The following is a 16,953-nucleotide window of genomic DNA, read 5'->3' as shown; positions in this document are numbered from 1 at the left end:
GTTGGGTTGTATTCATGATTGTAGTTATAAGCGTGCGGAATCAAAGGGAAGACGTACTTATCGTAGTATTTAACGAAAACTGTTAATAAAAGACGTGCTTTATTACATTGTAGATAGCAGTATGATCGTGCATGACGTTAAGTATAAATTGCGTTCTAACTGCTGGTCTACATACTAAAGGGAACAAAGAGCTTGCCCGGATAAAAGTCGTGGCATGCCTTTGGTTCGCAACAGTTAATGCTGCGTGCTCAGCAGCAATCGTTTGTGTGAGGAAACCATTAAGAAGCTAATGCTTCTAGGCTCCCGGTGCTTATAATTTTTTTTTCTTCTTTGTTCTTCCCTTTGCTCTTGTCTTTCCACTTCTTTACTTCTCTCCTCCCGTCACCCACCCTTCTCTTTTAATCTTAATAGCTTTTTCACATAACAAATAAAGCTGTGGTTAACAAGTGACAATTTAACTCACAGTTTTTCTTTTACAGTTAAAGCTCTCGATTGAAATGACCTTGTAATCCTGAATTCGGTTCCTTGATTCTCATAAGGATCCTTACTTGCATCGTCCATACTTCTGTTAAATTGCATTAAAAACAGAAAGAGCTAAATGCATTTGGACGCGTGTAACATGTTTTTAAAGCACGCCCGAGGTGGCTGCATATATGCTTGTTTGTAAGAGAACCCCATCATGTGGCATTGAAGGACGACGGCGCAGGCTGAGTCAACATGAAACATGTACATAAAAAGCAACTACCCCTTTGCAGTTTTGACACCACGCTCTTTCTTAGTTTGACGAAGGCGTGATGAGCCTTTCCAAATTACTGCGGTTACCTCCATTAGCAAGCCAAGGCGAATCGCATTCATTGTTGACGGTGACGGAACTCGATCTAACTGCCACTCAACATGCCTTTGAACAGGGCAAACAAGCTTATGCTGCTCAAAACTACGACCAGGCAGTCGAATTGTACACGCGTGCGCTCAAGTCATTGCAAACGGATCTCGAGTCAGTCATCTTGCTCCATCGCGCCACTGCCTGGGAGAAGCAAAACAACTACCAACGCACTGTCGAGGACGCTGAGCTTGCCAACCCTAACGAAAGTTTGACACGACCGGATCCATATTTCGTCCGCGCCAACGCCCTGTTTTTCCAGACAAAACTTATTGAGGCGACGAGGGCGTACGAAAAAGGTTTAGAGATGGTGCTTGACAAGTACTCCAGCGAGCGAGCCATACTTACTGACAAGTTTCAACAGCTGACGGCACTCATACCACAGCGAAACCAATGGATGATCCAGCTGTTGCCATTTGAGGTGCTATCTCGCATATTTATGTACATGGATATAAGCGGTCGCGTCCGTTTCGCATTGACGTGTAGATTCTGGCATAATCTCAATCTACATCAACGGCCAGCTTTGTGCCATACCCTCAATATCAAGGAAATAGCGAAGGCCAGCCCATTTCTGGCCGCCATCCCTCCTAATGTACCCAAGAGAATCAACTCGGAGCTGACGGGCTTTGGCTCAAGTAGAGCTATAAAAACAGTCTATGAACAAGGATGGAATGCGCTCGAATCGATTGGTAAGTATGAGACAGGACCAGGGATGTGTGGGCCATATCAGCTCAATAATATGGAAGTGAATTTTAGCTCACAAGAAGGTACATTGTGTTAGAAATCGAAGAAGGTATCCCTAAGTTATTGGAGGTGCTGGAGCGCAATAAGAACACTTTAAGAAGCATCAAGCTACACTGCTGGTTGAACGAAAGAAGGGACACCGACTCGCTAGTGGATGTCATAAACGCTTGTCCCAACTTACAGTTTGCGTCGCTATCGTTTGATCGGCCCTCCGACCGAAGATCGGGGCCTTTTCCGCATGTCCTCGCTGATAGTGTTCTTTCAAATCTACACCTTACTGCTCTTTCGATATCAGAGTGGACTTGCAGCGATAAATCCCTTGATTCACTGCTGAAACAGGCTCCTCACCTGATGTCCTTAAAGCTACGCAATCGCTGTGGTCATGTCGATATTAGAAAAATATTACAAGCAGTTAACGAGATATGTCCATCGCTTCAAGAGTTCAGTTACACCAACGAGCCTGCCGTCCATGAAGATCAACACAAAACCACTGTAATTTACACCCATCAACAGTCATCTTCGAGATCTTATTTCCGACTACAAGAAACACAACAAACCCGTGGTATCAAGAAGATTACGATAAAGAATTCAGTAGTTCATCCACCGCACAAACCTCTTTATTATGATGACGAAGAACTCCGCTTAATGTTTATAGATTGTTACCAATCGTTGGAGGTACTCGAATTGGATCATGTTATACCACAAGACGCTGAACAGAATTGGCAACCAGGAAGACTTGGACGGCCTGGTGGTGCCTATCAACTGCAACATGATGTTGAGTATTGGTCATTGCGGGAACTTGGACGACTCGGAGCTCCTCAATTACAAACGCTTGTCCTCAACTTTGAAAAAGGCGTGTTGATGAACTCGGAAACAATCTCCAGCCTTATAGCCGCTTGTCCTTCCCTGCAGGTCGTGAGAATCGAGGGCACTGGATTCTGGCATCGTCGAATATTTAATGTGCTCGCGGATACAGTTTATCTGCGGAAACTGTCTATCGTTGATACGCATTACCACCAAGTTTCGGATCACTTACAGCAGATCGAGGAATTAAGCATCGGAGGAAAGGGAGGAGAAGTAGAGGAGGACGGATTTCTTCGATCCGGACTTTGGCTATTGCCGGTTTTCCAAAAAGCACATCGCCTGGTTGGCTGTACATTCGGCGTTTTTGGCGATCACTCTGCAACTGCTCTTGTATCCCAGCTCGCGCCGTATATCGCACGCTCAAGTATTCGAAGCCTAGACTTACTGACGACTCCAATCCGGACCACCGCCGAGCTAGAAACCATCCTGAGCTCCTTGTCAAGCAGTGACGCGCTTCGTAGCATGTACATGTCGCTGAGTTGCTACGTCACAGAGACAGACATTGCGACCTTTGCTGCAATTCGAAATTTGGCGTTTCTACGTATTCGAAACTTTACCAGTGAGGTGATCAATAGAGATATGCTTTATACCTTGTTTCAACACTTGCAGAAACGTGACCATTTTGCCCTGGTTCACGTCAGCAATCATTGTCCTCCGAGCAAAGATTATCCCGTTATTGTAAAGTGCCACACACATGGAACAGCAGCATCAGTGGTGGACCGTGGTGACGACGTACGTGGACATAAGTTTAAAGTTGAAGAATGCTATGTTTACCAACATCAAAGATGGATCGGGAAGTGATGACAATTTATGTGTACTATTTCTATTAAAACAATGGATACTTTTCTATGCATTGAAGTGAAACAAAGAGCTTGTTTAGAGTGACATTTCGTTGGGAAACAGCCACTACAACATGGAAGATGTGATGAAGATCACAATTACTGTGAAAATGTCTCCTTCTTCTAGACGACTCGTCTTGATTGCAGCAGCAACAAAAGCGATAAACCACCTCAATTATACATGAAACATTAGTTTGTACGACATAAAACCAGATACACAGTTCACGGGGAGCATAATAGACTGTTGCAAAATCATACCAAATGTGCCAGCTCTTATGATGTTTTACTTTAAGACAGCAGCACAATGTTTTCATCAGATTCTGTTTCCCACCGCTAATCCTACAAGAGTTCATACATCTGCTATATCTCCACTTTGAAATAATCAGGAGAAATGTATATCATACGTGACACGGAAATATGTCCATGAGGAAGGGCATGTTTATTTGCTCTGTGAATAGTTTCGTGTACTATGTATGCGTTTATCTTCAACACAAGGTTGATGAATTAGGCCAGCAGGATCGAGCTGTACTGTTCTCTCTATAGCGTTCATCAGTTCTCTTAACAAAACGAAGATGATGGTCATAGGGTTCAACGGCAACTCCAACGTCGTGATAAGCGTTTAGGTTTGGATAAAGCGGCTGGCCTTGGTTGTCTAAGGGTGACTCAATTGTTGCAGTTGCCAAGATGCGAGTCCAAAAGTAAAACATTTCTACGTCGCTCTAAATAACAGTAGCAATAATAGCGTACACTTGCTGATTATAGTTTTTCTCAATAGAGGGAAAGCGAAAGTAGAAAAAGAAGGCCAGGGAAAATTTACCATATGTACTCCAGGGCATATACGCCTGGTTTATAGAGAATGAAAAAATTGTGAGCGAGTCTATATGGGTTAACTTCCGCGCGGGCTATTTTTCGTTTGGTTCCTCTTGTTGTTGCATACCTTCCCCATCCAAAGACAAACTGATCGCGGTTCTCTGCATTTCCATTCACAGAAGCGTTCAACGACCGAGAATCCTCTAGGTACCTTTTTGGGTTAAACTCCTTTGGGTTGCTGAATTTATCCTCATTCAAGTTCAAGGAATAGGTGTTGTATATGATCGTCGTTTTTTCCGGTATGAAGTGTCCCCTGTACTCGACTATAATAGTATATAGAGAGCGAGGTTATAAAATTATAGCTCAAGCTGCGCATGGAGAGATGAGTTTATCAAAGCTAGATATTGAGCGACTTACAGTCTTTTGTACACTCATGCGGAACACCGAGATGACTAATAGGTCGAAAGCGTATGCATTCTTTTTGTACTGAAATTAATAACGGGAAAGCTTCTCTTTCATCATATGTTGGTAGCCGGCCCTTTTTGGTGATAAACGAATCGATTTCGTCATGAAGTTGCTTTTGTAAATCTGGATGGTGGGACAGAATGAGAAAGCTCCAAGCTAATGAGATGGCTATCGTATCTCCTCCGGCTGTTACGAGGTCAACTTTAGCAAAAAAAACGAGAGTAGCAGTATTTTAGTCAATTAATATCAGTAAAAAAGCAGAAGCAGACAGAACACATGATATCGTTAACTCGAAATTGTTAAAAGACATTATCAAACTGTATCCTACCCATAAAGACAATCATATCGTCATCATCCAGCTCGTTCTCATCCTTGACTTTGTATATCTCTTTGAGAAAACATTCCTTGTCACTCTCGAGGGCTTCCTGGATTAAACGTTGATACAGAGGATTCCGTTTTTCGTATATAAATTTGCGCATGTACTCCTCGTTATAATTCATGTTGTCGTTGTATGTAAAAGTACGTAATATCGTTCCCAAAATTGGTAAGAATGTTTGTATATCGGCTTCGGGAGCGCTCAATTTGTTCGACGTGGTAATGCATTCGATAATATCATCGGCCAAAGGATCTTCCAATGATCCAACACATTTACCAAAACATGTTTGCATGATGATATTGAGCCCACCGAGTTGCATGGCTTTTACAACATTGATCTTGCCATTTCTGACCGTCTCACTGATCAGAAGCTCAGCGATACGAGCAGCTTCTTCTTGCATGACTTGGGACTTACTCGCCACACCTTTTGGTGCAAGAATGGCTTGTGCTATATTTATTTTTTTGGTGTGTGAGGGCGTAATATATGGGTAGGTGATATCCCGATTGTTATATTTGTTATTGGATTGATTAGTTATTATGTACTGTTGAAGCTACCTCCCGTTTACATACATACCTATTGCGCGTTTTCGTTTCCATCGCTTATCGGGATTGGTGAAGCCAAGGCCCCTATCATTGAAAGCTTGTCAATATGAACACATATAACCTCGAATAAATGGAAGATAAATATTTGTATATACTTCTCCCCAAGGGCATAATATTTAAACATGAAAAGATTGTATGGACGTCCTGCCGTAACTGCCCCTTTGGTTTTGAGAATATCATGGGCTACATCAGGATCCGCAATAATAACCCATGATTTGCCACCCATGTTTATCCGGAATACAGGTCCTGTGTACGCAGTAATTTCGTCGGTCTCATTGTTTAGTATTTAGAGTAGAGCTTATCATCAGCATCCTGAAATAAAAGAAGAAGATTTGAACGCACCATACTGTTTGTGCCATTCGTCAAACTTGAGCGCTGCTAATTCCGGAACCTGGAAAAGGTGACCTTTTTGTGTGTAAATAGATGGATATGAACTTTGCATAACTGTTTAACGTGCTTACCGAAAAAAGGAAGACCGCCCGGCACAAGAGGGAACTCTTTCAATCCAGCTGGTATCGTTCTCCTTGAATTTCTCGTGGCAATAGAGTATGTGCCATAGAGAGTCAAAGCCGTAGCGATGGCGATAGAGATAATCCGAGGTGTTTGATCCTTTATTTTGAATAGGTTACTAGTTACAATGTTGCTTAGAAAGGTCATGATGATCCCAAAAAAATTAAGTGGAAAAAGGATGTACACGAAGACCCGATGGTAAACAAAAAAGGGGGAACCGCTGGTGTTTTTAATGAATCATCATTTCTACTGCGCCACTGCACACTTCTACGCAATACGGAGCATGCAGTTTGAATGCAGATGGATACGTCAGCCTATATAATAAACTTTGCAGCTACTATTACAAGTATTTAATGTATACCTACTACACAGTGGCCGCAGCACAGACGGATTCTTCTTCACATCTACCTTCAAAAAGCCAGTAGTCAGTGCATGCAACGAGAGGACTTCTGCGTATGCTTATTGACCAATCCAGCATCCCTATGACAGTGTCCCTTGTACATATCACAAATACTCGTCATCCCCATTATTGACCGGCATGACGTTAATTTAGAATGAACGAATCAAAACAACACGCTTTTTAAACCCTTGAAAAGAAGGAATATAGATAAATCCAATATACAAAATGAAATATAGCAGCAAATCACTGCGTGTCTATATACTTATCGAGAGGGAGATTATGTGTATGCATGTATATACGAAAGGGAGAGAGAGAGAAAGAGCTAGCATTTACTGTTCCTTTTTGGACTCTTCTTGGTTGATGATAGGCTTGTCGGATGTAGGCATTATACCAAGAGCCGACAATCGTTCCGTGAGACTAGGATGCGATCGGTTCCACGCAGAAAACCAAGGATCAACATTAAATCCACCCAGATTCTTGACACTCAGCTTGATCAATGCACTACGCAAGGTCGAGGCATAACCGAGCTTCAATGCAAATGCATCTATGATGGATATTTTTCACATATTAAATCACGATCTTCATCGCACAACACTCATCGTACATAAAAATAGATCATCATTCCCAATTCATCCACCTAGAAACATTTTTAAAAATCTTACCTGCTTCGTACTCGTTCTTTCGCTGATAGACATGCATCAAGAAACCAATCACACTATCGACGGGTGCATAAATGTACTGGAACAACAAGAACCCAATCAATGTTGGCATGGTGCTAAATCCGAAATCTTGATACAGGCGTGTATTGTTGATGAAATGCGAAAAGAGCCAGAACATGGTAAACATATAAACTTGCGTGACAGCAAGGATTTTGAGTGTGTGGCTCATGGCCCAATGGCCCAATTCATGTGCTACGTAAATGTGATTCAGAGTTATGATCCGTCCAATGGTCAAGAAAGAATAAAATGTGCTTCCTTTTCACGTTTTCCCATGTTATATCGTATCATCCACCATACACCACTAATCAGCAACCCGCTCCTTTCCATCCTTCAAAAAGCCACTTACCAAGAACAGCACAAATTTCATCAGTAGTTGAGTGATCAATCAAGGTATCAAACAAGACAATATGCTTGTTTTTGCCGAAACCGTAAAAGTACGCATTCGAATGACTGGATCGCTTGCTACCATCAATGACATAGAGCTTCTTGAGAGGAAAATTGATGCGGCTGGAAAGCTCTTCGATTCGCGTACGAAGCTCACCAGATTCCATAGGGGTTAATTTGTTGAAGAGAGGCTGAATGACGGTAGGATAGATGGTAATAAAGAACATTTGGAACACCACACTGAATACAGAAATCAAAATGGATGGATACAGGAAATGAGTGAGCATTCAACAACTTTTTTTTTCCTTTATACATATCGACTCCCTCATGTATTTAGAAAGAAAAAAAAGAGAAAGACTTACACAGTAACCCATACGTAGAAGTAGAAGCGTTCACCAGTCGACTTGATGATCCACAAAAAGGCGGCAAGGAACGGCATCATGATACCACCAAATACCAACTGCGACTTTAATAAATCCATAAAAAACAAACCAATCGTCTGCTTGTTGAAACCGTGTTTTTGCTCAATAACGAACGTCAAATACAACGAGAATGGCAACGAAGTGATAGTAGAGACGAGCGAGAAAACAATAGTAAAGAGAAGCGATTGCAGAATCTAAAAAAAAGGCACACAAATTAGTATTCCCCTTTTTTTTTTTACTTTTAAACGTCAAACAAACCTCATATTCAGAATCATATCCCGTGTATTCCAACATTAAACGACCAGAAAGATGCCAAAGGTAGGGCAACACGTCATAGTGAATCATGAACAAAGCTTCCACCTGCCTGAATGCGTTTTCGATGAATCCAAAGCGCGATTTATCCAGATTGTAGCTTTGGGAATTGGAAAAGTCGGTTTCGCCTACAATATCGGCTAGATCTTTGGGACGTTCGCGCATCAAGTACCTGCGATGCTGTCGAAAGCTAAATTACATAGAGTGCAGGGGGGAGAGGACACGTCCTTTTGTTAAAGAGAAAACAATAACAATAAAGGAAAATAAAGGAAGTAGCGTACTTTAAGTATTGTTCAAAGACATAGACAGTGCAGCTAAATCCTATCACATAGTCCTTGTAGTTGACACTGTCCAAATAGGACAGTACCTGATCGAAGGTCGTCATTTGAGAAAAGGGTGAAGAGAGAGAAAGAGAAAGAGAGACGTGGACCTTCCTCCTTTCTGCATACACTTTTGCAGCAAATATATTGGGTCGTAGCACTTAATTGCCACGAAACTCCGGCGTGCTCGCGTGTTCTATTTTAGATGAGCAGGAAGGGGTTAAGAAGCATTGACAACCCTCCACACTTTTTTGTCAAATAACCTCATGGCAGATAACTCGTGGGTCTATGGCATTCGTCATCAGGTACAACACGAAAACGCGCGCGATTCACATATATTGCATTCAAACCCTCAATTCTATCACTATCCATACTCCTCCTTCATTCACTCATTCCGAAATTCTGTGATTAGTATACATAGTTAATATATACATATATGCATATATAACAGGCACGGTGTTTGACGAGCGTCAGTGCCAGTACAGAAAAAAGCAAGTTTCTAGTGGGCACAGTAGGTGTCAAGAACAATGTCGTGTGTTTGCTTGAGTTTGACGAAGACAAGTCCGAGATTACCCCAACATTATTGGACCACCCTAACGAAATCTGGGATATTGTGTCATGTCCATCGGATGAATCACTTTTCTTTACGTGCCACAGTCCAGGTAAAAATATTTGAGGCCGAAGAATGTTTTATATATCTGCTGTGTGTGGCTCTGATAGAAAGGTGCTGGTGTTGTTATAACTGACAAACCCTCTTCTTTTTCTTTTATATTGTGATAGTTGGCGCGGACCCGGCAGAGAAGAAAGCAACGCTATGGAAACAGACGAGCACGGCACTAGAGGAAGTAACGACGCTCGATTCATCCGGTGTTTTCAAGTAAGCATGACACCGTATAGCACATGCATAGAACTTTTAGAGATATACTTACATTAAGCGAACGTAGAGTACTATGGGATCCAGCTGAAGGCGCTTCACGTATCATTGCACTCGGACATTCGAATGTTTACCTGTCCAACATGAAGGATGGTAAACAACAATCAGCAATCAACGTAGTACAAAAAGACCAGGATAATGGTGGATGTTTACAAAATGCTTCTTGGAATCCGCATAACCGTGAGTCGATTGTAACTACAGCAGGACGTGATCTTGCCGGCTGGGATTTAAGGTCGGGCAAAAACGAGTTTATCCGGAAAGGCGCGCATCAAAGCACAATCCGTGCGGTCGACTGCAATGCCAACAAACCGTATCACGTGGCAACAGGTGGTGATGATGCACAAGTGCGGATATGGGACGTACGACAATTGGCCGAGCCGCTCATGGTTGTTGAAGGACATACCCATTGGTAGCGTACACACACAGAAACAGAGGATGCGGTGAGACATAAAGTTATGGAATTGAAAAAAAAAACTAAGAGAATTTATAATAGGGTATGGTCTGTTGCGTTTAACAAGTTCCACGATCAACTCTTATTGACGTCGGGATCGGATACTGTTGTCAATTTACATAACGTTGTTTCTGTCTCATCGGCATCGTATCTTGGTAATCTAAGCAGCAGTAGCACCAGCAGCAGTAGTACCACTAGCAGTAGTAATGGCGGCAGTAGTAATAATAGCAACAAAAGCGGAAGCAACAGCAAAAGTAACCATGACAATGACTCTGATCAGCAGCAAGAAGAGGACAATTATTGGAATAGGTAAAACTGCCTATTAATTTCATGTTGTCTCCGAAAGATTATAAGGAAGCTGAAGATTTCCCATCGCATTTATAGCCATAAGCCGACAGATGGATTGATATGTACATACGATCAACACGAAGATAGCGTGTACTCTGTTGCATGGAGCCCTGCCGATACCTGGACATTTGCGTCATTATCGTATGCTGGTCGTGTCGTAATCAGCCAAGTGCCTGTGACTGAAAAGTTCAAGATCCTTGGCGTTTGATTAGACAAAACAACGTGATACCATACTCTCCCCTATCCCACGCCCATTGTATATAGATTTAATAGCAAATATTAAAATTCATCCAAGTGATGACAGTATAGTAGCAGTTACTACTAATACATTAGTGTTAAGTATGTAGTAATAATTAGAGGTTTAAAAAGTGGATATGTACATCGAGTATTTGTCTGTAATCTTTCGTAACAATCACAATAATATAATACTCTCGTTAGATTCTGGTTGCAACTATTAATGTATCATTTTTCATCCAATATGTCGATGACGATGGGTGAAAAGGGCTCTATCTGCGGTAGTTGTAGCCGCGGTAGCGCATTGTTGGTGGGAGCCTTTGTAGTCGTTGTAGATGTCACGGGCACGGTTGTATCATTAGTATTTTGAGGAACGTGTAGAGCAGGATGTGGCTGTGCTGTTGCTTTTGGTGGTTCTTTCTCTGATTCTCGTTTTGGTTCTGGTTCTGGTTTTGGAGCTGGAGCTGATTTGGGTTCTGGGACAGATGGTGGTGGGAGAGTAACGGATGATATTGGCACCGGGGTTGGCGGTGGCTGCTTCTCTATTTGTCGTCCCGCTTCAATTGGCTGCGATGAAGGCGATAGCTCTTCATTAAAGGTGCGACTACCCCAACTCGTCACATGCAGAGTGCATAAGGCATACAATTTCATGATAGCAAAGTAATAATTGAACAACAGCCACGCGGGCAAGTAAATGACGTCAAATGGTCTTTTTAAAAAATGCGGCACGAGTTTCAGCCCACGCGTGAGCAGCAACCAGCAAACATAGGAAAGAAGGATATTCCAAGCAGGCAATGGCGTCTTTGTCGGTGTCTTTTCGGTCGCCTGATTGATCAAATAGACACATACGAGCACGGGGCCGGACAGAAGAGTGATGGGATTGAATATCTTGTCGACCATGGTGAATGCCACGTACGGATGACGGCGCCAGATATACCGCTCGGTAAACAACGATCTAAAATCCGAGCGCCACGTGTTTCGCGTCCAACGAAGTACTTGGCGCAGGAACCGCCAGTTGTTTTTAAAAGTAGAATAGAGCTCTGCTTCTGGACAAACTTGAACGTACGTGTTCCAGCCATGCGAGACCATCCAACGCGTGAGAAACTTGTCGTCACCTGAATTCAGAGGATACTTGTTGAGCCACAAGTCATTTTGGAATCCGTATTGAAACGCTGGATCTTTTAATATCAGGGTGCGGTAAGCGGCCGTACGACCAGATAAGCAACAGACACCACCATCAATATGAGTCGACGCAGCGACCTCGACATTTCTAATACTCAATCTGAACCCAGCCAGTACTTCCCACACAGTTTGATGGCCTGCAGGATCGATCGCATGCACCGTTTGGGACGTCCCCACACCGCCCATCTTGAGGTCTTCAAAACACGCCAAAATAGAGTCAAGCATGGTAGGTTTCCAAATCGCGTCGTCGTCTGCAAACACCAGGATTTCTGTCTGAGTTGCATTGATGCCTGTCACCATCTGGCTGCGTTTGTTTGCTTTGGGAAGCGTCAGGACCAAAATTTTGGATGGATTGATTTCGTTGGCGAGTTCTTGTATAGGTTCGCGCATCTTGTCTTCTGTGATAATTATGATTTGCTTCGGGTTGCACGCGAGCCAGCTTCGTGCGGCAATTTTGAACTCTTCGCCCGCGTCAATGGTAGGTACGATGATGGTTACGTCTTGGTCAGAGCGGTAGGTTGGTCGTTGTTTGGGGCGCACAGGTTTGTAGACAAGCCAGGCACAGACTTTGATCGCGTACCATAGGTATCGATAGAAGCCTATGATCCCCAATGGCAGGAAGAAGGGTAATAAGCCGGTGTCGTCTGTCAAATATAGCATATCAATGCTATTATCTATATGACTATCTCAAGGTAATGTATATCGCTGGAGAGAAAATTAAAAAAAAAAAAGTAACAAAGCAGTAATAACAGTAGTACTTTAGAATAAATAGTAAAAGCTGAGAGAGTTTATGATCCACAAAAGAAAGATGAGTGGTGGGTAAAAAGCAAAAGGATCTTGATATCAGAAAGAACTGTTCGTGTATATGCACATGCACGGAATTGGGCTGGTACTGTTCTACCGCGTGAGAAGAGAGATAGAGAGAGTAATAGCATGGCCATCAAGCAATATGTTAGTGCAAGGAAAAGGAAAATCTAGGGGTTCGATGCAGCAAAAAGAATACGTATATTTATGTAATGCACCCTGTCGTTGGATGGTTTCTTCAGGATGATGATAAAGAAAATGTGGATGGGCGCAGATCTTATGCATAACAATGATGCTACTTGGCTACATCTTTCTTGGACTAGCTACTGTTTTTTTATTCATTCAAACCGTTCCGAAGAACAAGAGCAACAGCAGCTTTACCTTGTGCATGAATGCGTACAGACTCTAGCCAATCCTTCAATACAAGCACTTATTACTATGTGGCTATGTACTTTTTCTTCTCAAAGTCTCTCAATAGAATATACACGCCCTTTGTCAATCATACCATCATCCCGTAAAATAAGCATCACCACTCATTTTGTGTTGTTTATCCGCTCTCTAAATTGACTGTATGATTTGAGGAAGGAAGGGTGGGGAGAGGGAGACGGAAGAATTTATTTGACACCTATTCGAAGGAAGGAAAGAGAAGAGAAGAGGGGAATATTTACCAAACCACACACAAGGAAGAAAGGAAATAGGGATATTCTGACACCGTTTACAAAGAACAAATTCACAGAACCAGGCTATGTGTGTGATATGTCCTTATGTTATAGGAAAAAGTGAGAATGGACGACAGCTGAGTCGGAAAGGAAAGTAACCGGAGTGAAAGAAAGTGTCGTTGTTGGTGGCGATGGAAGTGGGTTACGAATAGAATTAATAGGGTATATCCTGCATAATAATGAATGTTAAACACGGTACATTTAGTTTATCCTATGGAAGGACGACACGACCCCATCCCCCAATCAACAAGTACACTCACATTTTTGTCACAGTGCTGCTTGATCTGCTCGAATACTTTGAGCATCTTTCGTCGCGCACCTAGTGCAGCCACACCCTTGGCGCTTAATGCGTCATCATCCAATTTGACCATGTCCTGCCATTTCATCGTTTCGAATATCGTATTATACTTGTGTAACCTCAACATCCTCAGCCAACTAGGGATATCTGTGCATTTTGAAGTTTCCAAGTTAGCGATGACAACGAAGCCTAAGGTCACAGCCTCAAACACATAGCAGTAGTTTTGACAATCTTTACCTTCTAGCAGTTGCATATCCACCACATCCGTGTACTTTTTCTCCTTGGCACCTTGATTATTGCCACTACCGCCACCACTACCGCCACCGCCGCGTTGACCAAATTTCTTTCTATTGTTGTTATTGAATCGTGGATGATAGTTGTTTCTGCCACTGACATTGGATGACTCGCTATGGTCGCTTAAATAATCGTAATCTCCTTCAACAAGATCGTTTGGATTCAAGAACCGGCCAAAGTTGCCCTGCTGCTGCTGCTGCTGCTGCTGTTGTTGTTGTTGTTGCTGTTGCTGTTGCTGCTGCCCTCGCGAATGAGAATGATGATGCTGATTATGCTGTTGACGGGGACTACGAGGGTGATTACTGTCCCAGTAAGGAGACAAGCTCGCCGAATTTGATGCTGTTGGGACAGGGGATGTTGGACGAGACATGCGTTTTGTTGCTGTTGTTGTGCTTGTAGCAGCTGCGCCACCAAAACTATTCGTGCTCGTACTCTTTTGCGGCACAGGACCATTATTATCATACATGGACAAGACGATATCTGCCACCTGGTTTTGCTGTTGCTGTGACCGCTCATCCGATTCAGGTACGGTTCCTGGAATACTGGTTGCCTTGCCAGCAGCACTAGTGGTTGCAGGGTTTCGTCTCCGCGGGAACCGTTTCGTGTCATCATTCAAAATCACGTTCCTTGCTCCTGCTTGTACCTTCCAATTATTCGTAAGCATTGCCAGCTGGTCAATGTCCGAAGCCGAGCTCGGTCGTTCAATGGTTTTGGCATGTTCGCTGAAAGTGCTCATGGTAGGCGACAAGCTTCCCCATGGCGACGATGATGACGCATTCACGCCACCACCACCGCCGTTTCCTCCAGCTGGATGATGATCACCGGATAAACCACCAAACGACCAATTGGAAATATCAGCTGATTTAGGGCGACCGGTGCTTGTCCTGTGAGGGTCTTGCACACCCACCATGCCACCACCACCTGCAGTAGTGGGTTTGCGTGTTCCATTTCCACCATTGTTATTGCTGTTGCTGTTTCCACCAGCAAAGCCTGACCAGCCGCCACCACCATTGCTACTAAAGATGGACGACAGATCGCCCTCGATCACCGATCTGGGTCTTGCACTGGATACATTGTTGTACATGGCCCGCGTTGGCTTCAATCGTGCGGAGGAGGAGGAAGACGATGACGACTGTGTAGCAGCAGCAGCTGCTGCTGCTCGGCTGAACGGATCTGGTTCCATCATGCTGCCAAAACTTGTCGACGCTGGCCGAGACGACGCTAAAAAGTCTGGGCCAAGACTGCTGAGCAACCGGTGTTCATCTGCTTCGCCAAGAGCAAACGAGTGTCTATCCACGTTGCGTGCTGCTGCTGCTGCTGCTGCGATGGCTGCGGAGGAATGACCGGTTCGATAGGGCAACACAGAGAGGAGCTTCTGACTTGCCTCGAGTTCTGCTTTTGCCATGGCACCGGCCAGCTGAGCTTGCATATCCGCTATATGTCATTATCACGGGTAAAGAAAAGGGGGAAAATGCATCATTAGTAATGATATTATCATTATTATTAGCTTGAGTCCGGTTTTTCTTTTTTAAGAGAAAACGCAATTTCCGAAAGTGATAGTAGAAATAAGACTAACACTTTTCAGGATGGGCAGGAGACAAAAGGGAACCGACAGGATCCTTTTTGCCCATCTGCTGCAGGACAGTGATGAAAAACCGGATTTGCACCTGGTTGGAATGCTGCAGCAGGCTATACACCGTGGCTGTCCGTTCTGCTTCGTTCAGGTAGCTGAACCACTGGTCAACATGCTGCAGCTCGTCCTTGAACCGCGTGTCGAGACTCGCTGACGCCATGCTCTCTAGATTTTGCTCGTATTCCTGCAGATCCTCGAACCATTTGTCGAGTGCCTCGGCTAATATCATCAGCATCATTGTCAGTGTTGGCAAGAAGCGAAATAGAAAGAAACTTTTAAATTTAGGGGTTTCTCTGCAACTCGTTACACACAAGCGTCGAGAATAGCAAAAGTAACCAAGGAGAAGTGTATGGAGTGTGTGTGTGTGTGTGTGTGTGTGTGTGACAAGAACAAAGAAAGAGTGCGCATGTGTAGTAAAGGGTTCAAGAAAGAGAGAAAGCGCTTACTTTCGGGAGAAATATAGCTTTCTGGCCGGATCACCTCGGAGAGTGGTCGTGGATTGCGCTGTTGAAATGTCCTTGTCGAAGAAGGAGCCGTCGTTGCTTCGGATGAAGGCGGACGAAGTGTCGATGAGGACGATTTCACGGGGTATTGTTGTTGTTGCTCGGGCGACGACGAAGATGCTGCGGCTGCGGCTGCTGCCGCTGCTGCTGCCGCTGCCGACATGCCAAGACTGTCGACCTTACCACGCGCAGAGGAGTTGTTTAGCAATGACGAGAAAGCATCGGTAAGCGGGGATCGAGGATAACTTGTTTGTGTTGAAGACATATAAGAAGCTCTGTTTCTCTTTTTTTTTCCTTTTCTATTCTTGAATATACGGGGCGTGCGTGCGTGTGCAAAAAAAAAAAAAAAGTGAGAGAAAAGAGAAAGGAAGAAGGGGAGCCACAAAGGACCAAGAAAAATAGGGTTTGAGTTCCTTATATAGCAGAGACACGCACACACACACGCACACAGCGAGAGCAAGAGAGCAAGCCCCTCTCTTACCAGCTAGTAGGGCTAAACAGAGAAACTGTCAAAACATATAGCAGACGGGCTATTACAAGTCCAGACAACCATACACAGAGCAACACGCACTATCGCGACTATCACTGCTATTGCTACTACTTTTATTCATTCTTTCTTTCTTTCTTTCTCATTTTCTTATTGTTTATGAAACGTGGAGTGATGGGGAGAGGAGGGCTCCGGCTTAGAGCGAAGCCATAGCGACACCCCCCATTTTGGTTCAAAAATTATGCGCTCGATATGTCTTGATTGCCATACCGCAAGAGCCAAAATAGCTCTTGTCACATTGGCTTATGGAAAGCCGTGACGCGCCCTTTTTTTTGAGGAAAAAAATCTGTTTTCGCCCAGCCATGCTTCCCACCCCCACATTTTCCGTCTTTGCTCCATCAACTTGTGGTTTCTTTCGC

General features: G+C 43.7%; 6 protein-coding genes across 6 annotated transcripts; 2 read left to right on the top strand and 4 right to left on the bottom strand.

Annotated features, from left to right (window-relative positions):
- The first annotated feature begins 681 nt into the window (after positions 1-681).
- On the top strand, positions 682-3,434 carry BDB00DRAFT_938714 (uncharacterized protein). Its single transcript, XM_053129297.1, has 2 exons — positions 682-1,569; positions 1,662-3,434. Exons 1-2 carry the CDS (start codon positions 795-797, stop codon positions 3,287-3,289), a joined length of 2,403 nt encoding a protein of 800 aa, XP_052980218.1. The 5' UTR covers positions 682-794; the 3' UTR covers positions 3,290-3,434.
- A 147-nt stretch (positions 3,435-3,581) lies between these two features.
- BDB00DRAFT_821351 (cytochrome P450) lies at positions 3,582-6,487 on the bottom strand. Its single transcript, XM_053123383.1, has 10 exons — positions 6,452-6,487; positions 6,042-6,357; positions 5,923-5,985; positions 5,676-5,826; positions 5,552-5,604; positions 4,931-5,425; positions 4,555-4,803; positions 4,265-4,460; positions 4,145-4,169; positions 3,582-4,046 (listed from the first exon to the last, which is right to left on the bottom strand). The coding sequence occupies exons 2-10, from the start codon at positions 6,235-6,237 to the stop codon at positions 3,813-3,815; spliced, it is 1,662 nt and encodes a 553-aa protein (XP_052980217.1). The 5' UTR covers positions 6,238-6,357; positions 6,452-6,487; the 3' UTR covers positions 3,582-3,812.
- A 332-nt stretch (positions 6,488-6,819) lies between these two features.
- BDB00DRAFT_787617 (peptidase family M48-domain-containing protein) lies at positions 6,820-8,712 on the bottom strand (the record flags this gene model as incomplete). The annotated part of the gene is made up of 6 exons (XM_053120718.1): positions 6,820-7,034; positions 7,153-7,401; positions 7,556-7,833; positions 7,956-8,209; positions 8,274-8,517; positions 8,609-8,712. The coding sequence occupies 6 exons, from the start codon at positions 8,710-8,712 to the stop codon at positions 6,820-6,822; spliced, it is 1,344 nt and encodes a 447-aa protein (XP_052980216.1).
- Positions 8,713-8,913: 201 nt separating this feature from the next.
- BDB00DRAFT_871954 (WD40-repeat-containing domain protein) lies at positions 8,914-10,588 on the top strand (the record flags this gene model as incomplete). Its single annotated transcript, XM_053126888.1, has 6 exons — positions 8,914-8,952; positions 9,099-9,309; positions 9,428-9,524; positions 9,592-9,990; positions 10,075-10,341; positions 10,417-10,588. 6 exons carry the CDS (start codon positions 8,914-8,916, stop codon positions 10,586-10,588), a joined length of 1,185 nt encoding a protein of 394 aa, XP_052980215.1.
- Positions 10,589-10,842: 254 nt separating this feature from the next.
- Positions 10,843-12,456, bottom strand: BDB00DRAFT_762879 (nucleotide-diphospho-sugar transferase; the record flags this gene model as incomplete). The annotated part of the gene is made up of 1 exon (XM_053119358.1): positions 10,843-12,456. The coding sequence occupies one exon, from the start codon at positions 12,454-12,456 to the stop codon at positions 10,843-10,845; it is 1,614 nt and encodes a 537-aa protein (XP_052980214.1).
- Positions 12,457-12,973: 517 nt separating this feature from the next.
- Positions 12,974-16,480, bottom strand: BDB00DRAFT_821340 (uncharacterized protein). The gene is made up of 5 exons (XM_053123382.1): positions 15,991-16,480; positions 15,488-15,763; positions 13,855-15,345; positions 13,580-13,764; positions 12,974-13,488 (listed from the first exon to the last, which is right to left on the bottom strand). Exons 1-5 carry the CDS (start codon positions 16,310-16,312, stop codon positions 13,474-13,476), a joined length of 2,289 nt encoding a protein of 762 aa, XP_052980213.1. The 5' UTR covers positions 16,313-16,480; the 3' UTR covers positions 12,974-13,473.
- Between the last annotated feature and the right edge of the window lie 473 nt (positions 16,481-16,953).

This window comes from Zychaea mexicana, assembly GCF_025766255.1.
Source record: "Zychaea mexicana strain RSA 1403 chromosome Unknown BDB00scaffold_32, whole genome shotgun sequence".
Lineage (NCBI taxonomy): Eukaryota > Fungi > Mucoromycota > Mucoromycetes > Mucorales > Lichtheimiaceae > Zychaea > Zychaea mexicana.
Note: the sequence above shows the minus strand (reverse complement) of the source record. Positions and strands in the feature narration are given on the sequence as shown.